This window comes from Fusarium coffeatum (assembly GCF_003316985.1).
Source record: "Fusarium coffeatum strain FIESC_28 chromosome Unknown BRIP53273_contig_126, whole genome shotgun sequence".
Classification (NCBI taxonomy): domain Eukaryota; kingdom Fungi; phylum Ascomycota; class Sordariomycetes; order Hypocreales; family Nectriaceae; genus Fusarium; species Fusarium coffeatum.
In genome coordinates, this window is record NW_022157919.1 from 22,501 (window position 1) to 45,991 (window position 23,491).

The 23,491-nt window shown below is 47.8% G+C and overlaps 6 protein-coding genes across 6 annotated transcripts; 3 read left to right on the forward strand and 3 right to left on the reverse strand.

The window, feature by feature from the left end:
- Positions 1-725: 725 nt before the first annotated feature.
- Positions 726-3,848, reverse strand: FIESC28_05867 (uncharacterized protein; the record flags this gene model as incomplete). Its single annotated transcript, XM_031160012.1, has 5 exons — positions 726-2,194; positions 2,241-2,427; positions 2,475-2,717; positions 2,765-3,307; positions 3,357-3,848. The coding sequence occupies 5 exons, from the start codon at positions 3,846-3,848 to the stop codon at positions 726-728; spliced, it is 2,934 nt and encodes a 977-aa protein (XP_031015929.1).
- A 4,407-nt stretch (positions 3,849-8,255) lies between these two features.
- On the forward strand, positions 8,256-8,786 carry FIESC28_05868 (uncharacterized protein; the record flags this gene model as incomplete). The annotated part of the gene is made up of 1 exon (XM_031160013.1): positions 8,256-8,786. One exon carries the CDS (start codon positions 8,256-8,258, stop codon positions 8,784-8,786), a length of 531 nt encoding a protein of 176 aa, XP_031015930.1.
- Positions 8,787-9,269: 483 nt separating this feature from the next.
- On the reverse strand, positions 9,270-11,062 carry FIESC28_05869 (uncharacterized protein; the record flags this gene model as incomplete). Its single annotated transcript, XM_031160014.1, has 2 exons — positions 9,270-10,625; positions 10,703-11,062. The coding sequence occupies 2 exons, from the start codon at positions 11,060-11,062 to the stop codon at positions 9,270-9,272; spliced, it is 1,716 nt and encodes a 571-aa protein (XP_031015931.1).
- Positions 11,063-11,420: 358 nt separating this feature from the next.
- Positions 11,421-14,720, forward strand: FIESC28_05870 (uncharacterized protein; the record flags this gene model as incomplete). Its single annotated transcript, XM_031160015.1, has 4 exons — positions 11,421-12,385; positions 12,440-13,010; positions 14,117-14,404; positions 14,535-14,720. 4 exons carry the CDS (start codon positions 11,421-11,423, stop codon positions 14,718-14,720), a joined length of 2,010 nt encoding a protein of 669 aa, XP_031015932.1.
- Positions 14,721-21,236: 6,516 nt separating this feature from the next.
- FIESC28_05871 (uncharacterized protein) lies at positions 21,237-22,615 on the forward strand (the record flags this gene model as incomplete). The annotated part of the gene is made up of 3 exons (XM_031160016.1): positions 21,237-21,519; positions 21,567-22,038; positions 22,090-22,615. 3 exons carry the CDS (start codon positions 21,237-21,239, stop codon positions 22,613-22,615), a joined length of 1,281 nt encoding a protein of 426 aa, XP_031015933.1.
- Positions 22,616-22,729: 114 nt separating this feature from the next.
- FIESC28_05872 (uncharacterized protein) lies at positions 22,730-23,125 on the reverse strand (the record flags this gene model as incomplete). The annotated part of the gene is made up of 2 exons (XM_031160017.1): positions 22,730-22,784; positions 22,839-23,125. The coding sequence occupies 2 exons, from the start codon at positions 23,123-23,125 to the stop codon at positions 22,730-22,732; spliced, it is 342 nt and encodes a 113-aa protein (XP_031015934.1).
- Positions 23,126-23,491: the final 366 nt, after the last annotated feature.

Below are 23,491 nucleotides of genomic sequence, written 5' to 3' on the forward strand. Positions count from 1 at the left end.
CAACCTATCCATTAAAACCCAATTATGCTCAATATGCAAGAGACAAGTTCAATCATTCACAATATCACAAGGGACAAGCTCATTCATTCAAAGTGTTTGCATTCAACTACATCTGCAAATCACATCTAACTATAACTGCTGCTACTCCTCTACCCATCATGAGCGCACCCATCATATAAACGACACCCCGGAGAAGAACAAAAAGAAGAGAAAGAGAAAGAACGACAGAAACGCCCCCAAATCTTATTAAAGCGCCGAACCCATGAAAAAGAAAATGTGTAAATGATCCCATGCAAGTACTGAACGATGGGAAGTGTATGACGAGACGTGCTAAGAATGATGGAACCATTCTATGCAAGACAGCCCGTCAAAAATAACCCAAGAAAAGTGCGTCCCGTTTGGACAAAAGAGTGGCTCGAGTTGGCAGTTTCTCGTTAGATAAAAGGAGATGATGAGTTGTTTTTCGAAAAGTCGAGTTTCGCTTGCCGTGTCTATATGGTATGATGTTCGGCCAACCGTTCCAGACGCCCTTATTCGTTATCGTGCCATAATATATGAATGGTTTTTTGTTGTGTTTTGTTTTTGCCGTGCGCCGAAAAATGCGGTAATGATCCGTGGGTATCCCAAGCACAATGCTACCTTTTATCTCCGGGGTGTCGATCGTGTAGAAGAGCTCTATATAGCACGCGTCGTCTAGGCGAAGAGCTTTATCTTACGCGCGCGGTCTAGGCGGTGTCGCCGACGCAGAAGAGCTCTATCTCTCCCACGCCTCCAGAGTACACATTCTCGCGCCACTCCGTAAAGGCGATCTGGATATCGTCATCACCCTCAATAGCGACATAATCGCCGTCCTCGTCACGGTATCGAAGCTTGAGCATGCCCTTGCTGATGCTGCTAGCTGTGAAGCGGGCGAGCTTGGCATCGATACGGTCGACCAAAGACTGGTACGTGATGTTGAAAGCCACGACTAGAGTGACATAGTTGCCTGACTCGCAGTTCACTCGGACCTTGAGTTGTGTTGGTAGAGGCATGTCGGGACTCAATGATGCTGATGGTGGTGGCATTGTTGCTGTGCCCTGAGCTGGAGACACCGTTCGTGAGTTTGCAGCGGCGGCATCGACACGGAGTTGCTGGTTTCCACCGCCTGGTGTGATGGATCGTGGGTGAACTGGTTGAGCAGGGAAATGGTTCATGCTACCACCCACACTTCCTGTAGGCTTATGCATACGTTCTCGCTGAGCTCCTGGGCTGTTTGTCTGAGCTCGAGTTGGCTGATCATTCCTGGGTGAGCCTGTTTGATCTCGAGAAATGTTGTTAGCGTGACCAGGGTGCAAGTGCGAGGGGATTCCAGGCACTGCAGGGATGTTTCCGTGGCTAGGTTGACGAGTGCGTGGCATTCCGGGTACGTTAATATCGGGAGTGCTGTATGAACGGTTCCTGTGCTGTGCTGCCAAAGCCGCCTGACTGTTAGAGGCCATCGCTGGCAGAGAAGGTCCTCGAGGATTACGTTGAGGATTCGGTGAAGGACCATCACGAGATGGAGCGCGGGGCATCGCAGGAGCAGTGTATCGGTTGCCGTGGGCATCTTCCCATTGCTGTGGGTTGGGAGTAGAAGTCTTAGGGAACCCATATTGAGGTGTCGAGAACATTCCGCTGGTAGTGCTCGTCCTTGTGGAAGCTGGTGACTCGGTAACAGGGGAGAAGTAACTGTCGCCCGCCCAAGCGCCAGGTGAGTGAGCACCGTTTGGTTGTGTCTGGAGGCTGAGTGATCCGGGTGGTGCAGGTAGAGGGAACCTTGGTGGAGGAGCTCTCACCATACCGGCAAGCGATGCTGAACTTTCACCAGTTCCTGCTCGAGCACGAAGGTTGCTGCTGGAAGCTGTTCGAGGGCCCAGACCCATGGGATGAGTAACACCAGTGAAGCCAGCAGGTGCTGTTGCAGGACCGATGTCATCATCGTCTTCGTCGTTTTCTTGTAAGTAAGGGTTCTCCAGGCCAGCTACTTGGTCTCGTGTCCAGGCAAAGTCAGTTGAGAGGGTATCCGAGTTCGATGATTGGCGCGGCGCGTTATGCTTCCTCTGGGTTTCCAGAGTCGCTACCCATTTCTTCAAAGTCTCCTCGTTCAAGAACTTGATGACGAAGTTCTCAACACCTGGATCTCCCTTCCACCAGATCTGCACGCTGTGGTTGCCTTCTAAAGTTAGTTTCACTGATCGGACCACCTGAACTTCAAAACTCACCTGGCTTGGTGAAGGACACGATATCGGTCACGTTGGTCATGAAAATTCGACCCTTCAATTGAAGCTTGGCGTTCTTGTTTCGAACCTTGGGGCCTGCTGAACGTAACTTGTCCTTCTTATCCTTGCTCTTGCTTGATGAGATTTCCTTGCAGCACAAAAGGATAGACTCGAACAGGTAGATTTCGTACTTGGAGGCGTTAGTAAAGGTCGAATAGTTCGAAAGAGCCAACTTACATCCTTCTCCTGGTCTGTCTTTCCAGTGATGACTCCATAGACACCATGCAAGAGAAGCTTGCCAAATTGCTCCACCTTGTGGCTCTTCCAATCCTCCACACGGCCTGTGAGTTCCTCAACAGCTTCATCTAAAAGATCACGGTTCACTGCCTCGTTAGCCTTGGACAAAACTCGCTCAGCAGCTTCGCAACCGCTGGTCAAGTCTGCCTTGACTTCGTCATCCTCGCTCTTCTTGTTAAGATCCTGCCGCATGTTAGTTGCTGATCAACTCTTAAAGCGCATCAACCCACCTTGAGCAATAGAGGATATTTCACCAGTCTTTGCATAGGCTTAAGCAGGAAACCATCGAGGGTGTTGAAATCGGCTGCCACGGGATGCGAGGAACGTTGAATCTTGTCGAAAACCTGGTTGGCCACCTGCGCGGCCTTGCGCTGGTTTGCGATAAAGGCATGGTAGATCTCGAATGCATCCTCGTACATAACAAATGGAGCTCCCCATCGTTGGTTCGCAGCGGGCATGGAGTTCGTTGTCTCGACTCGAATCAGGAATCGGCGTTGGAAATCGAGAATAGCATTGATGTTGAGGAAGATCTGATGGAGAGTATCGCCAGGAATTGCGCCTTGCTGGTCGAGCGTCTTTTTCAAGTCGTGCAGGTTCTCCAAATCTTGGACGTATTTTCGCTCGGTGTCGACAAGTTCCCTAATAATATGGTCTCGGTATGTCATTTGCCCACCGGTGGGCTCGCTGTTTCCGTCGTCGAAAGAAGGTAGAGCCTGAAGGAGATAGCCGCGTTCCTCTGCTCGGTCCAAGACGTAGTTAACAACCTGAGTTACCTAGAATAATAATGAGCTTAGTTTCAAAAACACACAAAGAGCTACTGACCTTGACAAAGCCACTTGTGTCGTTACCCATCAAGTCAGCTATCACAAAGCTATGAGAGGAGGGAATCTCCAGATCCTTCATGCAGGCCTGGACAAATTTAAAGATGGCGATCTTGGACTTCTTGGCTTCGTTAGCGCCAGAGACATCGACCTTGAGCTCCTCGTTGGGTCGCAGGGCATTGTAAATGAGAAGCAGAGGGTATCCGGAGCGGAAGAGGTTCCATAGTGGATCGACGGGATCATTGGGGTCGAGCTCGTCGAGATAAGGGCCGAAGCCGGGGACCTGAGCTAGGCGCTGCTTGAGCGAGATACAAATCTGGTACAGTGATCGCGAAGCATCGGCCTTTTGGTTGATAATGTTGGTCGTGGCCTGAACAGGACCGCCGTTTACTGGTGTGGCGGTAGTGGCGGTAGCTAGAGAGCTCAAGGAAGCTGTTGATCCAGCATAGGCTGTCGAGCCCGACAGCTGGCTGGCGCGCGGCGCATGGTTCATACTGGTCTGCGGAAACCCACCGAATCCGTTGGAGGTTGGCTGAAAGACCGGAGTTGTATTATTTCGTAGCAACGGGGCATGGGCCATAGCCTTCTACGCCATCCGTCGAGAGGAGCGTTTGGGGGAGAGAAACGAAAAGGCGGCGGCGGCGGTAGGGAGCAAACGAAAGAGGGTTTGTCGAGGGAGGTTTCGTGGGAAAGCGCCCGGCGGAAGCAAGGTTGCAGGTTGAATGTCTAGGGATGGTCGCTTGGCGTCGACTCAGGAACGTTTCAACGAGCGGTTCGACGTCATTCGGCGGTGAAATCGAAGGCGTGAGACTCGGGCTTGCGCACGTTGGGTATTTTTCGCAGTCAAGACCGAACCCAAGACAATACAGGCGGGGTAAAGGGGGTTTGAACTTTTGAAGCGAGTTTGTTGAGAAGAGTCGTAGAGGTTGAAGTCGTTGACAAGGGATAAAAATGGGCGGATCGTCCTCTCACAAGCTGTACAGTGGTCTCCGTCCGGGCCTGGTGATGGCTGGTTGAGAGTGTAGAGGTGGTGGTCTCGGGGTCAGGCGGTGGAGCGATCGAAGGGGGGGTTCAGAGAAGCGGATCGATGATGCCGGGCGTTGAAGAAGAAGAGATAGATGTATATTCTGATTCTGGCAGGCGGGCCAAGTATTCCGATGTGAAATGGATTTTTGAGAAACAGAGAAATTAATTAATCGCCAGGAAGTTTAAAGTTGGTACTGCACTGCACGTTGTTTCTCTGGCCGCAGTTTGGGTCAGTCAAAGGGGACAGACAGGACGAGGCTGGGCTGGGCGTTGATTTAGGTTAATTAAAGGAGGAAGAGAACGGATTGGACTGGGCTCAGTGTGGGAAAGAGCTGGGAGCTGCGGCCGGAAGCGCTACTGTACTGTTTTAGCGGGGATCTTGCTTGACGCTGGAGCTGGGAGTGGAGGGTTCAATGTGTCTCTCTTATGGTGATACTTTAGGCGCTGTGCTGACAACGCTTGCGTAGTGAATGAGTTAACATGATGAATGTGATTCGATGATCTAGATCTGACTCGAACATTCATTCACTCTTGATTTTTTCTTGTTCTGAACGAGAATCACAGCCTCAATCGGTTGTGACATCTGGAGGGGAAATAGGGGATCAGACCCTGTTCAAGCAGACTGTGCGTGATGTAACACAGTCGACACTGTATTGCAGGGCGCAACTCTGGCCGATGGAGTCCGTGCGACGACCTGAGTGACAATTCAACTTTCACTTTTAGGGGACGTGCATCTTTCTTTGGGCATTAACAGCTCCAGCTCTTTCTTTCCCCAGTTGACTTTTTGTTTCAAACTAACCCAAGTCAGATAGATACTTGAACTATCACTCTTTGTCTCCGGCCTTTGTATGAGAGATATTCTTTATTTCCTTGTCACAGATGTCATAGCGAATGATGTTGAGTTCACGCAAAAGAAGGTTTCTAGAAGATGGTCCCTTGATCAGAGACGCAGATGCAAATGCAAATGCATGAATCGTGCCCGCTGTTCAATGGCCCAAGACCCTGATCTTCTTTACCCCATGACTGGCTGGACAACACCCAATAATTGATTGAAGAAGCAAAGAAAAATGATCGGTAACTGATTTGTGTTACCAAGCATTTCACTAAACCACTTCTAATCCATGCTTTTTATGATTCAGGGCTCAACAGGGGTCTTCTAATCCCAATTCAATCCATTAAATGCTTGACCGGACCATCGCCGTAGACTAGCCCAGCAAGCTAACTGTACCAATTGTCACATGGGAAAGTAACAGTAAAAAGTTGACGCCCAAAAGAGGGAAGCAGAAAGAGGGGCTTTTTCTATAGGCTTTTGGCTTGGACATGGGATAAGCCCCTGAATCCGTCAGAATGGGTTTCCGTGATGGTGGTGTGGTTCTGGTTCCCCCTCCCTTCTGGAAGGATAAGGACCCGACGTTGCATGAATTGATGAAGTTTCTCTGTTGGACGAGCGATGAGTTCGCATTGCAATTTATTTAGATGATCATACGGCCCGAGGAGATCCTTGACGCGCGTTATCTTGACTTGACCTCTTTGACCCCCACCAGTCAATGACAGATAGATATCTAGATGAATGGTGAGAGACAGTAGCAATTGCAATGCAAATGCACTTATCTTGGGCTCAATCTACCGTTCAAAGTAACGCCATGTACGCACTGGCGGCGGCTAGTCACCTCCCAGTACAGTAATCGATTAGTCAAGTCAAGATCCAATTCGATCTCGTCTTTTTTGTCTCTCTTGACTTTTCTCTTGTTGCAAAAGCAAATATTCGCCTCAGCAGATGTTTTCTTTTTATCATAAGATTTCCTCTTGTAAACCCCCGAGAATACCCGCCACGAAAGAACAAACAAAGGACCCTTTAAAAGAAGCAAAATGCAATGCAATTCCTCCCTTGCGTTGACATCATGAGTCCCCATCCAATCTTCCCAAGCTCAGGGGGGGCGCTCTAGCTTTTCCACCCTAAGGTAGAGAAGGTTTCATGGAAGCTTCGATGTGCGGACCTGGGACCCGGCTCCTCGTTGTTATGTACTGTACTGTACTGCACAATTTCAATTTGATGCTTTGTAGAGCGGGGAGCCAAGACTACTCTAGTCTCCATGCATTACGGCGCATGGCAATCTGAAACGAGCCGCTCAATGCACGGGTCTCTATAGCTTCTACTTTCTCTGTGCATTAATTGATGGTCTTTGATCTTCAAGTAGTCAATTTATTTAAATAAGCCACGATCTAACAGCTGACTTGAGATCTCGATATTAAATGACTGTAGACGAACAGCTTTGAACTCGGCGCTTTGAAGAGTAGCTTGAAACACATAATTGCCCGCAATCGGTGTGTTTATGCCTCAACTGCAACCCAACGACGATCATTTACACAAGCGCCCTCGGGGAATATCCAGAAATCGTAAACGATCAGCGACTTGTCTACGGATAATATCCGTATCAGCCATCACCCGAACGCTGTGAAACTCTCTTTTTTACTCTCACAAGCTCAATGGGCAGTTAGTTCGTATTAACAGCTTTGACCTTCTCTGTGCTCCCAAAGTGCCATCCCGAGTTCATTCCAGAAGTGGAAACACTCCCGTGAACTTGCCTCCACAATTCCGTTGGTGATGTTCATGTTCCAGCCTTGTGGGTTTGCCTTTTAAACTTCGTGGCTTTTTTGTGTGTGGCAAATTCTTGAAACGTAGCTTGCAGATGGCTGCTTACGCTTTGAAGCCATCGTCGATGTGCATATGCACATGCACTGGAGTTACATGCCGAGGTTTTGGGGATTGGTAAGATGTTTGACTGTTTCTTGGAGAGTTTCGTGTGTTTGATGGCGCTTAGGTGGATGTGTCTGGTTGGTGTGCGTTGAAGTGCTTGCAGTTGGTCGCGGCCTACAACCACGTTGCATGGCTTCAATCAGGTCTTTGTTCCCTACGATGAGATCTATAAATACCAGCTGCCGAAATAGAACATGCCATTTGAGTGCGTTCTTCCGTTCTGGTGTAACCAGTTGTCGGTAAGTGTCCTCGTGAGTTGAGGTTTTATTGGGGTAAGTCGGCTACCCTGTATCATTGGTAGTTCAACACATGACAATTTTATTGCGGTGGATGAACATATTAATTTCAACCATCGCGGACTACCATTTAAATTAATATGATGTGGATTTTCTCAAAGAAGGGAGTCACCTCATTCGGTATAAATCTTGATGACTGATGAGTTGCAATAGAGGACGTCCGTTGATGAAATTTCAACAGAGTCCTCAAAGACGTTCACGATGAACCAACTGCGTCTTGTTCAGTCGCTAACAGTGAACATTCGTATTCACCTTTGGATGACGATTTTGAAGACATGAAAGTACTATCATAGTCCCCAAGACCGATCATCGCCAAAGATGCTATGATGAAAATTCTGATCTTGGCGAACCATCACGAGCAACCATGAAAAATTCAAGACAAAGAACTCATCAAAACACTCAGATACACTTCTCTCACTAGTCCTGACCCACACAATAGCTCCAGTCCTTTTTTTATCTTATCTCTTCTCCAATATTAATTGAGTTTAAATTCCAAGACTGACATTTCGTGGCCGCCATAAAACGTGGTATTATAAAAATTGAGTTGTATCAAGTTTTGCAGCCTCAAAAACGTGTGTTGTCAAAAGCGGAGGCAATATCGCGATCTACCGTCCATAACGCATCCTGATTCGTAGACTCTCGGCTATCATGACAGTGGATTAGGCCAATCACTTCCCATTGAAGTAGCCACCCCGCGTGGCCAAATCATTCTGGCGGTCAGAAACTATCTCAAACTCTTTTTACGCGACTGTCAAGAAAGGTGAGTCAATAAACTCTCTAAGATGTGTGTAGTTTTGGTGGCTGATGATAATGGCTAGTCATGGTCCAACTCGTCACTGTTGCTCTACATCATCGAGACCACTTTTCCGTCGGAAATGCTCGACGAGTCTTCGACAAGCAGGCTTACCACTGGAGCATCATGATCATACCGTCGCCTGGCGAGGCAGAGAATGTTCACTCGTTTGATGCTACTGATGCGTCGCACATCAATCCTGTGACTTTCCGCATGAACAATCCTACCATGGACTGGTGGTTCCGGTCAGAGCTGGATATCACGCCACGGAGACATGAGAAGCTGCTAGGGCGGATCGTGATTGGGGAGATCCCGGAAGATGTTTCTGGTGAGGAATTGGGAGAGTTTTTCCAAGGGATTCCTTTGCCGGTGAAGAATACGGATCCGCAGCAAAGTTCCGTGACGTGGATCAATGATGCTATTCGGGCACTACAGGAGAAGGGATGGGCAGCGGAGTTTGATTTGGACGCGTTTAAGGCCTTTGCTGTTTCTTATGCTGATGAGAGAATGAAGGGGCCAGAAGCTGAGGATCCAGAGTTGAAATATTTCGAAAGCTAGAAGAGCTTTATACGTTGAATTTAAGATGTTCTGTGAGAGTAGATATATGACTCATAGACCAAAAATGATATCCGCTGTACAGAGCGCGTGTACGGAGTAGCTTTGTTCGATTTCACGCTTTATACAGAGCCTCACTATCGGGAATAGCAAGGAGGAATAGGTCCGTCTTTGTCACTCTCGAATCTAGATTGGCGTCTACTTGATAAGTGTCCACTTGAACTGTAGCTAAGCCTTGTCTGAGGCTGGTAGTCTTCTGGAAAACATGGGTCCACCGTGCCTGGTTTTGGCTTCGGAATCGTAGTATCTATGTTATTCCCGGCCTATAAGTACATGGAATGGTGTATCCTTACAAATCAAAGGAACAAAACTCTACCTCTACAACTCTGCGTGAGACTGAGCCACCTGGGATTCAATAGATATCCAAGTGCCAAATCAGAGTTTCGTCAAGATTCTCAACATGTATCTTTTGACCTCCGGGTTCTTCTACATACCAATCTTCGTCGAGTCAACCATGGCTTCAAGCTCCATAACCACATCATTATACACCTCCTGTCTGAAAGCATCGTCATCCAGCCCACGAGTTTCAGTGCAGTCGATACATCTCTGAATAACAGCCTGATAGGCTGGATTAATCAAAGCAACTCTCTCCAAAAGCCTGTGCGCGGCAATAGAATCGTGAATGATGCCATGAGGGTCAATAATATCCAGTCGTTTGAAAGGAGACCGAAGCTGCTCAAAAGACTGCCCAAGGATGATTTCAAGAAGAAGAATACCCAATGCAAAAAGCGTCGGATTATCCAGATAGGAATACCGTTGTGCAATGATTCGACGCTGTTTTTGGTTCGCCTCGGACTTTTGAAGAAAAAATGGGTGTTTGTACGAAAAAGTACCATCCTTTCGAAAGAAGTGTACGTCCTTCCTTGTTAAAGCCTCTGGAAGCCACGGTGTCTTGCTTAGTTGAAGAACGCTTGAGGCGATTGCAAGTGCAAGCCGAATCCTTTCAGCGAGTGAAACCAGCGGTCTCAGTCCCTCCGTGCCCTCTAAGATGTCGTCTAGAGTGACTACTGACCAGCAGTCACTGTTGACTGTCGTTCCCGAGGGACATACTTCAAATCGTCGATCAGCGCCCGCTTTATCGATGAGATGGCCGTAGCAAAGCGGTCGTATGGTCCTTGAATTCCTGAGAGCCATACAAAGGTTAAGAGGCTGCTTTTGCTTACCATCTTCGGCATAGGTTCTGGTGAAAGCAATATCTGTAAGGGGACGGGTCATTGTTGCTGTAGCCGACCCAACACTATGCGTCGAGTTAGATGGGTTCGTGAATGAGAAACCTTTTCTGAAATTGAAAGAACTTCGTTTGCTGCGGTTTGCCACGGGGTGCGGCAGACAAGCTGGTGATTCTATTGTTGTGACCGAAGTTGCTGTCTTGATCTTGACCTCGTCCCAAAATCGTTTCATAGCGTGTCCCTCCACCATCTCAAAAGATATCACCATCTTGAACTGTGCATCCCCTATGACCTTCTCATCTTCACACTCGTATCCAATCTCGATGAAACGTGGGGAAAGCTCGAGGCTCACGTCGTGGTGATGATTGCAGAACATGCTAGAGTAAAGTGCTTGATATACACTTGTCGACAGGTCTCGTAGGATTTTGAAAAACCTGCCTCGGGATTGTTTCTTTCGGCTAGGTTCGAGTCTTATGCTCAGTTTGGCTAGAGACTCTAGGTCACTGATGCCCTTTGAGATGACAGCGATGTCATCCTTGTAGTCGTCACGGCGAATGCGATATAGCAATTTTTTGAATTCTCGAGTCATGCAACCCTTGTTTACCCACTCAACCTAAGCCGATGTTAGCAAGAGAGAACCTGGACTGTAAGATGACATTATCGTGCCTCTCCATTTCCTGAAATTTGTACTCTGAGTCGACGCATGATACTGCCAAGCCCCTCTTGTATCTCTGTGATGGTCTCTACGAAGGGCTTGTACGAATCCCAGAGTCTCCTTCGAATCATCCTGTCCATTTCCGGGGTCCTCCATAGCGGCCCGAATGGATCCCGTAGCATAGGCTGGATTTGTGGCTGTTCTAACACATCGCTGATGAGCAGCTCGCAGACGTTGTACAATTTCGCTCGTTCTGTGGTCAATTGGCGATTGAGGCTCTTCAGCTCTGACGGGGCCTTACCCCAGTCTCTTATGAACTTGCAATAGGCCTCTGACGCTGTGACGAGCAAAGGAAGGGAGCCCAAGACTATACCAGCGATTTCGAGCCCGGACATGATGGAGATGCTGCGCTTTCCTGGATCTTTAGCATGGGTGAGTTGTTTTTGAAGATTGATGAGGGTACCAGGCTGGAGTAGTTGTTGGGAGATGGGGGATAAAATGAGGGATGCGTCTGACAACCTGCATACCGTGAGCCCAATGAACTCTTTCCAATAGCCGCGGAGGTCCATACCCCTCTTTCGGCTGGAATTACTAAAGAGCCTCATTCATAGATACTCTCCGATTGTCTCTTTTCTGTAAGAACAGCATAGGTAATCAAGAGCTCAGCGCCATTCATCTCATCAGAAGCCATCGGCACGGAGCGACATATCCTGCAATAATCCATTGGTCATCTGGTTGTGGAAGATGTGAATGATGGATCATGACGAGAAACCAGGGTTGATTGCGAGCCACGTCGCAAAGACCCTCGAGTCTTTTCAAAATTTCGAGGGCGCTCTTTCCAAGGCTGCCAGGTCTAATGACGTCTTGGAGGGAGCCACGTTGAACAAATATCTACTCCAGACAGAGAATGATTTCACTCGATTTAAGATGTGGGTCGGTAATCAGACAGCCCATCAAAGCGGTCCTTCCTCCCTCGATGGTCGACTTAGGGAAGCCGCCCATCTGCAACAACAGGTTACCTACCTCCTCAAGGGCATGTCTGAATCCTTACAAACTGCAACGTCGCTGGTTCAAGACGACCCTTCCTTTCTAGTGCAGAGCCAAGAGGATGGAAAGCATGAAGCCTTTCAACACGACGACTCTCACTCCTGTTCTTCAGACTCAGCCGAAAGCGATGAGTCCGACTTTTCTGTTCCTGGTTCCGATAACCTGCCGAGCTCAGGTCTGCCCACACTCCTAACCGACATAGGAGAAGTTGTTGATTGTCTCCTGCGTCTGTCAGTAGCCACCGCCAACCCAGCACCGCACGAGCACTTTCGCAAACCTTACACCAAGCCGAATGAAATCAGGTACTCCCCTTCAGCATATGAGCGAAGCGATATCGAACACGTCAGAAAGAGATTCCCCAGTATCACCGATGATATGGCAAAGAATTTGGCGAAGTTCATCACTCGCCGACATCGATTCTTCAAAGATCTAGAGGCGCATCGTAGAGAGTTAGCTTCCAACAGGGAAAACGATAAATACTACACTGAGCTCATCCAAGAAGATGCTCCATCAGATGATGATATGTCACAGACTACTTCCGCTCATCACTGGTTGTTTGCAGGTACTGGCCCGGATACAGTACCCCCACGGCCGAGCGCGACAGAAGATGGGATATTCGAGTGCCCATTCTGCTATAGAATGATCTGTGCAAAGACCTTTACCGCATGGAGGTGAGTTACGGTTTTGCTTACCAGGATGTACACACCTCTAATACCGTTCTACAGACAGCACGTGTTTGGGGATCTCCGTCCATACAAATGTATCGATCGCAACTGCATCGAATCAAACTCCGACTTCGATCGTCGCCGCGACTTGCAGTCGCATGTTTCTAAATACCACTGGCGATCGTGGTCATGTCCCTTCAAATGTCAGCAGCATTTCCCTTCCGCAGCAGAACTCAGAGTTCACATCAGAGAACATCACTTCCCAGCAGGAACCGAAGATGAGCTCAAGTCAATTACAGCTCTAGGTGAAAGAGACGCACCAGATAGTACCTCCAGTCCCTGCCCTTTGTGCGAGCACTTGGCGACGGGACTTGCAGAATATATCGACCATGTTGGTTTTCATCTTGAAAAACTAGCTCTTTTTGCTCTGCCAACAGTAGAAGTTGCCGGCCCTTTGGGGTGGGCTTCTGGGACCAGTTGGATTCCTGAGTCTGCTCGGATCCGAGATCCAGGTTGGCTGACGAAATACACGAGCGGAAGCGGCGAGGAGAGTAGCTCCAAACCCGGAGCTGATGCAGATTCCACACATTCACTCTCTGCACGACAACCACCATTCCAAAAAGGTCCACTAGTACGTGGTCTTGAGCCACTGGGCAAGAGAAAAGAAGCCACCTTTTTGTCCGATACCACGGGCGATATAGGTTCATCAGACTTGGTTCAGCCAAATATTGGGAAGAAAGCAGTCAGGCGCGATAATGGGAGAAGAGATATCAAATTGGTATCCCCAGATTCCACTCCCGAAGTAGCAACGGATGCAGAAGAAACGAAGGGCAAAGGAAAATTGAGATGAGGGGGCGTGGCTTTCTATTGTCTCGCCGCAGAGGAGAGTGCTACAAAGAACCAAACAAAGAACCGCCTACAGACTACTCCGGTTATCCTATACTGGATGCTTATCCGATGCCAACTGATCTATAGTCAATAACGGACTACCCTAACTCTTCTGCATGACATCCTTTACTACAATTAGCGGGATACCCTGCTCATTTTATACTAGCTATTCCACAATCGATATAATATAACCCCAGGCTATTCTACAATGGCTACTCTATGACCACCTATGGCCCCTCTGGTTATTGTATGACCTGATAGCATCATCTCATGGTGCAAGCTGTAGCCGTGGGGTCTATTGGTGAGGTGCCAGTCTCCTACTGAGTCCTGCTTTTTTCCTGTTGCACTGTTCGTCCTTCCAAGCGAAGAGAGGATCTTGAACGTCACATTGAGGATACCCATTCTTTTGAGTCAACCCTTGACGATGGGTCCTAATGTAGTTTACTGTATTCTCTCTGAATAATTGGCTATACTAGCTCCACCAAGCCTAGAGAAACTGTAAGGAATCCCAGCCATTTTGATCGGAATCTTGAAGACTTGGATCTGTTGAACCATCCAGGCGTATCCGTGCAAGAGCGGTTGCAATTCCAAGGCGAGCTGATGCCAAGGAAAACGTTCGTGAGGCAATCTAAAGGAGCCAGAAACAAAAGACGGGATTGATGAGATACCAGGCTGGAGTAGCTGCTGAGGGGTGGAGATGAGATGAGGGATGCGTGATCATGTGTTTGGCAGCCTGCATATCGCGGGTCCAATGAACTCTTGCCAGGAATCACAGAGGGATACACCCCTCTTTCAGCTGATTCTATCAAAAGAGACTCGCTCGTCGATTCTATCTTGTAAGATAAGTAGGAGTTTTTCAAGACTCAGCTTCGTATATCTTTACTTAAGCTCGCCGGCACGAAGCAACAGATGCGTCACTTAAGCCCTGGGGAAGAGCGCCGTGACGATGAGGCCCACCGCTTTGCGCGCCGCGAAGAAAAGAAGAAGGCAGAGGAAGAACCCGACCAAGTCTTTGAACCTGTTCGGTCCGAGCAGTACTACGGTGTTCCACAGTCTTGGGAAGCAGACAATCAACCTGAGACAACCCAGAGTACAAAGACGCAAATAAAAGGCAAAGGCAAAGCTCAGGATGAGGGAGTATGGTCTTCTCATACCTGGCCGCAGACAGAAAGTGCCACAGATATGGAACCATCTACGAGCTACTCTCTTCATTCTATGCCATCTACTTCACAATCGATAATGGACTACCCTGGTTATAATGTGTCAGGTCCTTTGCAACACCAAGGTTATCCAATGCGAAATGGTGCACAGTCGCCATGGTACGACACCCCTGCTTATGCCGAACCAGCTGCTTCAAAACCGTCTACGGACGACTCCGATTATCATTCGCCGGCTTCCCCACAAGCCTGTCACGGGGGTTGTTCTACAGCTGAGAGGTATGGAGATGGAATGACTGTCTCCTGCCCTCATCCTGGATGCACTTCTCGCCCTTTCAAACGAACAGCGGATCTTCAATGTCACTATAAGAGAACTCATTCTAATGAGCCCGATATAGTTTACCCGTGTGACTATCATGGCTGCTTTCGCGAGGGTGAGCCCTTCCATCGACGGGATCATTTTCGAGATCATCTTCGTCAATATCATGGCGAAAATATTCAAAGACGTGGCGCATCTTCCGCCATGAGATCGAGCAGGATTACATGGTGGCGCTGCACACGCTGCCTTGTTCGAGTTTCTGTCTCTCAGCACGGCTTTAAATGCCCCAGTTGTGAGACCGTTTATTCTGTTAATGATGCCGAGGCCCATTCTTGACTGCTCTTAACTGACGGCTACATCCTCCACCCCATTTCTTGTACTGAACAATTCTCTTGAATCTTTCAGAAACTATCACATGCTTTGTTTGGGTATCTACTGTTCAGCATAAACGCATTGTGGCGGATCTCGTTGTTTGTTCCTTGAACAATGTTTCCTATTCCGTATCCTTACTATACTCCACCGTTGCTCAGATTGCGAATTGCGTGAGACAGCGCCATGCTTTGTACATCGATCTCTCAAGTCCGTAGCGAAAAATTGGAATATGCCGTACCAAGCTCTATCCTAGTGATATCAAAACGCTAGTCATAACAAGTCGTACAGACCCGATCCTTTTCTTCATTATCGTTATTTTACTAGTCTTAACTGATCATACCGGGGGCCCTTGGAGCGTGAGAGGACGAACGCAAGGGACGCAACCAGATGTCCACAGCCATTTGAGCAAGAACTTCGAGGATGTAAAGATCGAGATTCCACCTGCTGGTTGGCACAAAGTAATATATCTTCGTAATGCTACTGGATCTCCAACAAGACGTCAATCGCCTCTGCCTGACAGCCTAGAATTTTCGATATTATCAAATTCAGTGCGTATCAACTTCGGCGCAACAGCGCAAGAAAAGGTCGCTGAAATTCCGACAGACCTGCCACAGATCGAAATACAACAAAGGTATGACATATCCTACAAGCCTATATGACGGTCTGAGAACTGAATGCGCAAAATTACTACCTTGGTGCCATCGATAAAGTTTCTGGAGGGTTGGACAGAAGTTCCCAGCACGCCATCTCCACCAGCCTCAACTATTGGCTGCGAAAATCAAGAGAATGAGTTTCCACAGCCATCCGCCCGCATAAGGTGAACGCGCGGATGAGCCTATGGGACTTCAGAATATAATTCATCGGACTTGCAGTCGCAGCCACGACAACGCTAATATGCACCTGTAGCGCCTGTGGCTACATACCTTCACTGCAGTTTTAACACACGACAAGCCTCCAAAAACACATTGATCCTAAATCCAAGACCGACATCAGGGCACAAGCGATGAGATGATCGATAAGCCGTTCGCATAAGGTGGGCGCGAGAACAAACCTATCAGACTTCCAGCTACTTTCAACCCCCAGGAATATTGGTCATGTTTTCAGTGCACTTTTAGCCCAATCTGAGAACAGGACATGATCAGGGAGGGTGACAACAGGGACAGTAAGTACCTAGGTAGGTACCTACACTGCAACTTTAACCCCCTCCAATCTAAGGCCTTTTTGCTATTGCTGCTCGGTTGGACCTTCTGAAGAAAGCAGATACTCTCTGACTTCAGACCCCAATGCTTTTATTACAATTTTAGTTGCCGGGCGGGCTGACCTTATGTCAGTATTGATAGGCTAAGCAGGCTGTAGATCTGTTTAACAATAGAAATAAGACTGTAGATACAAATCCAGAGTAGTATCTTAAGCTCATATTGAGTTTCAGGGAAAGCTCTACAGCGAACTAGTCTGTTATTCCAAGATAGAAACATTCCAATACGACGCCTCACAAGATGGAGCGCTAGATGTAACCTGCCGGTTCACCTGAAATCGTTAGACTAACCGCCATATTGGAATTTCACGGTAATTTAACCCTCAACCAGACCCGAAAACGTTAGACTAACCGCCAGACTAAATCTTCACTGCAAATTTAACCCACAACCGGCCTCCATGGATATTTGGAGCTGCGTAGCTGAGGATACAGGATTCCGGATGTACGATCACTAGGAGTACCACGAATGATGAGCTGGCAGATGAGTCGTCGTCGTAAGGTGAATACGAGTACGAACCTATCGGTTACGTAGCTGTAGGTATGTCTGCTGACTGTGTGCTAGAGTTTCAACCCCCCAGTTTTCAGTTTTACGTTTTCACTGCATTTTTGACCTAGTCCGAGTGGCATCCTTACTGACAGGTCCCCAGTTCTGAGACCTTTCTAACAATGGCCGTGGAGAGGTTATAATTGCAGTGAAATTTAGTGTCCGCGAGTCGTGTCCAACATGTGCTTACAACCATTACTATTGGTTTCCCCCAATTCCAAAGTGTAGTCTTCGAGGGGGTTAAAATTGCAGTGAAAGTTGAAATCGTCCAGTCTTCTTGTAAAGGGGCCGGTCAACAAGACTATTGGTTACCCCAACTTCTGAGACCTTTCTGAGTCTTCTTAGACGGAGACGAAAATGCAGCAAAGACAACCGGTCACTTGTACGTAGGTAGTACACAGGATGATGGCACAGATCATGCCATCTGTTCAGTTGCTGTTAGAAGAGTCTTTGAGAAGATTAAAATTGCTGTAAAGATCACATTATCGTGACTACTTTTCTCTGGGCGTGGATATGAGACTGAAATCTTATTCAGAAGCTATATCCGCAGTCCCATATTTGGACGTTCAAGTCCTGTAGCCTGCATAGCCTAACAGTAGATAGAGGTAAGGTAAGCCTGGGCGGCGGTTAAAATTGGAGTGAAGGACTTGTTACAATGCTTCATAGTTCCATAAAGTTACTACCATCACGGACCAATATGGAGCCGGTCCTCGACGGTACATAATTGCATAGCCACCTACATAGGAGGTTGTCTTGGAATTCTTCTGACAGTGGCCTCGGAAGGGGTTAAACTTGCAGTGAAGCCCTCCGTCTTACACACCCTCCTCCCCTGGGATCTTTCTGATCAGCGATAGTATTCTCGGGATACGTTAACTTGAAGTAACTCATTTGTCTGAAACGTCATACCTCTATAACTATCCCCACACACGAAGCTTGGGTCATTCCTCGATTCTGCGGATCAACTAAGATTGTAGTGAGGATTAATACCTTAAATCAGCTCCCAGTCGAGGCTCCTTTGGAAACTGTTTCAGGAGAACTTAAATCTACAGTGAAACTGGCCAGGGGTGTTTATGTTTTGTACTCTTAGGGGTTCGGCATATGAATTGGCCATTATGACCTGGCGGCATTTCTGCCCTTCCGGATGGGTTAAACGTATACATGCCGCGCATTGTGAGCTGGTTTCGGTTTGACGTGCCTTCTTTCTTGGTGCGCTTGTGCCCGAAGGTCGATGTTTTTCATTTTATGATGGAGTAGGATGGATTGTCTACCTAGGCAGGTGTTGAGCGGCTCGAATCTTCAACCTTGAAATCCGCCCTATTCCGTTCCAATTTCACTGCGTTTTTGACCACCCGCTGCTGTTACCTCCCGATTACGGAGTAATGCTGATTGGCTCGTTTCTAGTGATTTACCATTGGCGACGTATTACCCAGGGAGGGGGCTAAAATCGCAGTGAAAGGCGCGGGTTGCTGCCTTTCTCCTCGATCGAAAGTTTTTCGAGGATCTGGTTGAAAACAGACAAAATAACACAATAACACAACAGCAATCACAGATTATGGAAGTAAATAGTTATCAAGTTCCAATCTAAGGGTATTTTTCGTCACTCATATAAAGCTGGTATTGCAATAAGTACCATAAAGCTCATGTAGCAGTCCAACACTTCTCCATCTCCAACATCACCGCGACCCCGCCACTTTCTCTTCCTTGTGCTGCAAAAGATGGTTCGCCCTGGCATCAATCAAGGCCTCGTGTACACAAAGTGGTTCGTCAGTGAATAGTGGTTCGCCCCATTTACCTATGCTTTCACTGCATTTTTAATCACCCCCACAACTACGTATCGCGCAATTATGAACCTGGAAGTGCGTTAAAAATGCAGTGAAGGTGCTTGAAAATATTTGTGACAATATAGCGCCCCATCGACAGACCTGGTCACGGCAGGAAGTCCGATAGTCTCATTCTCACGCCCACCATGTGGGTGGCCCATGTGTCAGCTCATCATTTGTGCAAGTGCTGGTGGTCTCCCAAGATCCCTTATTCTCAGTCGACTAGCTCTACATCTGGAGGCTGGACGTGGGTTAAATTTGCAGTGAAATTTACCTGGCGGTGAGCAGGGAGTTGGATTTGCACCCCCCGTTTCTTGTGTTTTGCTAGAACAGAGGCTGGTTGATAGCATACGCTTTCCTAGATGAGAGAATAAGTCTCCCATCGTAATTATATTTGCAGTCTCACTCTCATAGAGTTGAGTTTGAAGCCCGCTTCCCCAATGGTGTCTACAGGTAGGTGAACATGGACCAGTTAAAAATGCATTGGAGGCAGAACGGACCTATCTCACAGAGTTAAAACAGCAATCCTGACCGAGGTTCGAGGGGATTAAAGTTGCAGTGAATGTTTTCCCCGGGCCATCTTTCTATGAATGTTTCAATAAAGATCGAGTTAGCGCTAATTTCAGCAGGCTAGTAGGTCAATTTCTATGGCTCATCCTGGCTGATGGCTTCTTATACCTACTATTCCTGCTTGACTGCTTACTTGAGCTGGAGCTATTCAATGAAACTGGTCGAAGCTCTGGTATTGGGCCAAAGACGACGGACAATGTAGAGGTCTTGATACCACTCTGGCGAGTGGAATGGCATGCCGATGGTTCCAGACGGATGTTCACAATGTTTGTTTTGAGACCTATCAAAGACCATCTTACGTAAAACATGTCGGAAAGGAAAGAATCGATCCCACAAGGTAGAGTTATTGGCCCCGCGATTATGTTATGTCCGGAACTCAAAGTGGAGGACGAGATCTTAACTCGTGCTCAATATACCTAGTCTAGTTTTGAACGTAAATAATGAACAAAAACAATAACCTTTTACAATGAACTCTAAGAGTTCATCCTATTGGGGTTGAATCTCTAGTAAAGAATCTACACCGATCATCACTCAACCCTGATCTTGGGACCTTTCTAGCAGTGACCTTGGAGGGTTTGAAATTACAGTGAACCTGGTGGGAGGGCTGGCAATCTGCGAGAAGGAACCTTTAAGACACCTATGTGGAGATTAAAATTGCAGTGAATATCCGTATCGGGACGAAAAAGGACAAAGAAAAGCTCCCCGCCCTCGTGGCCTTTTGCAGATCCGACCGTGGGATTAGTCTGACGGCTGTCCTAATAGGCGGGTTGTTGGGACGTTTTTGTTTTTGAAGACACTTGATAGCACAAACTTTTCTGGACGTAGACATGAGTCTCGAATCCAACCTATTCAGGAGTCATATTTGCAGCCCTGGAATCTGTTGTTAGACAGACTCTGTAGCCTGCGTGGCCTGACAATGATTGCACTGACCTGACAGGAAGTCAGCCTGGGCGGCTGTTAAAAATGCAGTGAAAACTTCGAGCAGTCTACGTATTAGTTTTGGGCCGTAGCTTCAGAGTATACTGAGCGAACAAGGGTTTTGGCGCTTAGTAAGTTCTCAATAAAAGTGACTTTATGAACATTGTTACGAGTTCTAACAGTGGCCTCGGAGGAGGTTAAAGTTGCAGTGAAGAACACGATCCATCTTTTCTCCCACCGCTAATTTTGAGATTTCTGACATTGGTCCTGGATGGAGTTGAAATTGCAGTGAAGGCCGCAGCCTAAACGGTATAGGATTATTGAATTCTTTCGAAAGTTTACCTTCACTCCTTATTCTTTCATGCATTGTTTTCAGACACCGTTACAACGGCGGCACCAGCTCTTGTGGCTGAGCATTTTGAGCCACCTGAACATGGTTGTTCCTATCGGAGGTGCTCTCATTTCACCCTCCCTTTTCAGCCTAGTCAATTTCCCCAAGATCGACTAGCAGCTGCGGAGACTCAGCTCCAACAATCCATACCCCGCAACATCGGCCATCAACTTCCCTGACGCGAAAGAATGATGCTTGCAACCAACATTCTAGAAAGAAGAATTTATTCTTTTTCTCCTTCTTCCCTACAACGTCGGGCATTTAGTTTTTAATCTCTACCGATAAGATACTGCCAAGCGTCGATCTCGGCTCAATGCGATGCCGCCAAAGAAACGTGCATACGTACCAAAAACAAAGGGTCAGTTCCCCTAACAAGCGAAATTGAGGCGGAGTCATTGACCGAAAGACAGGTTGCCATGAGTGTTCAAAGCGACGTATTCATTGTGATAGGACTGAACCTAGTTGTAACAAGTGTACTTCCAGAGGTTTAAGTTGTAGTGGTTTGGGTATTCGACATCGATTTAATAAGGGTGTTGCTGCGAGGGGGAAATGGGCTGGTAAGACTATTGACAAAGTCTATGAAGAGTGAGTATGATGCACTGATTGATAAGTCACATCTACTAATGGTTGTTAGAAACGAATGGAAGGCTATCGACACAGAGGACGCGCAAATAATATCAACATCGTCAACCGCGACTCAATCCCCAGATACCACAGAACTCCAAGTCGAGAATGGTGACCAACTATTTGACTTTGGAACCGAGTCCGCCCCTTCGGAACTCCAAGTCCGAGACCTGATCACTAGACGGAATGGATCATTAGATGACCATGCCGTCTTCTGCTCCCTCTTCCTACAAGACATCCCCGAAAATACACCAGCGTGGAAACGAAATTTGTTCCTTACTTGTGAGTCACACTCCTTGCCTCTTATGAGCCATGCTAACAGTCATCAGTTTCACAATGTATATCAACAGAGATGGTCGCTATAGATGGCGTCCACAACGACTGGCGTCACCTCCTCCTCCCTCTAGCCCAACAAGATGAACTCGTCATGGACGCGGTGCTCACGGTCTCGGCATTTCACTTCCACATCAACAAACTCGAAAACAGTCTAAGGCAGAGTAAGCAACAATACAGTGCCTTCGGTACCATTGCATATGACTCCTATGTGCCTGATCCATATCAACTGCTCGGCCGAACCCTGCAAGGGCTTCGGATACGACAAGAACTCAACTCTGGCGACCAAACAACACAACATTCTGTTCTAATTACGTTATTACTACTAATGACTTCTGTTCTTGTTACTGGCGGTTCGGACTTTCCTATGCTTCTGAGAATGCTCGAGTCTGCGCTGGATGCTATTGGTGGCAAGGAAGGGTTGGGAACAGGTATCCTGGCCGGCTTCATTATGCGTGAGCTTCACAAGTGAGTACCCAATTATTTCTACTTTCCCCATCGCATCACTTACACATCTAGAATCCGAGTCTACGCAGCTCCACATCTCGGCGAAGAAATGGGTCTCCCAATGCTATCCTCCCAAGCCCGAACAGACCAACTCTTCGGCTGCCTCAACCACTGCCTCCAACTCTACCCCGAACACGCCCCCCTCTTCTCCCAAGTCGCCGATCTAGTCTACCAAGCCCGCGACATCTACCTCCAACAAGTCCTCTCCGACCAAACAACCAACTTCTTCGACCTCGATCCTGTCCCCGCAAATCCGAGCTCCGTCGCCCGCGTGCAGCGCTTCATCGAAACTCTAGCTCAAATACCGCATACCTCCCCCGTTGCGCATATGCTGATATGGACAACGTTTGTGGCGGCTTCAGATGCTCAGTTGGATGAGCATAAGATGTTTTTCGAGGATGTGCTGAGGAGACATCATAAGAGGAGTGGGTTTGGGAATTTGTTGAAGGGTATTGAGGCGCTGAAGAGGATTTGGGGCAGAAAGCCTGGCGAGAGGTGGACTACCCTTTTACCGCAGACAAAAGTGCTTGTTGCGTGATTTTATGTTATGATGGATGATAAAATGGCGATGTTATAGTGTGTTATTGATAATACCCTAATATTGAAATCTTTACTCTTTAGCAAGCTGTGGCACATTGTGCAAGCGATCAAATCAAAAGTCCTCAACTCGATAAACCTGATAAGGAACCTCCTCATACGGATGCGCCCTACAACCATTAGCTCCCATCCCATTCTCACCCACATCACGTCAGTTCACTTACTCTTTAAGCGCGGCAACCGCCTTCCTAGTAGTGTCCTCCCCAACGATTAACGTCTCAACCCTAACCTCGGGTGTCTCCTCCAACTCGCCGACTTTCCCAATAGCGGGATTCGCCGCATCACCGGGCCTAAACTGCCCAGTACCGGTTGTCTGCCACGCGCATTCCGTGTAGCCGCCCGGACCCGGGTAGCGTCCTGCGCCGGCTTTGAAAATGGCGGCTTTGCATGCTGCGGCGTTGGAGGGTGGGACGTAGAAGACGAGGGTGAAGCGACGTAGTGGTGATGCCATTTTGGAGTCTTGTGGTAGATAGTAAGATGTCGGAGAGTTGCGATGAGAGTGGTGTTGCGAGGGCCGGGCCGGGATATATGGTTCGAGAATATTCTTACTCCACGCTGAGATCCAATCAGTTTTGACGCCCTTTTGTATGCTGCTTGTATCATGTGACGTCAGTGTATCATTGTTCGATGCCGCTGGGAGTCTATATTATTCATCAATTCCGTATAACCACCTGAACGAATATTATTGGAATAAAAAATGGATATATAAAGACGCAATCTTTAAACAATTGGAAGTTACTGGGCGATTTGAAATTGCAGTGGAAGAGAGCCAGGGGTGGGTCAAAATTGCAGTGAAAGACGCTCAGTTAACTAATCC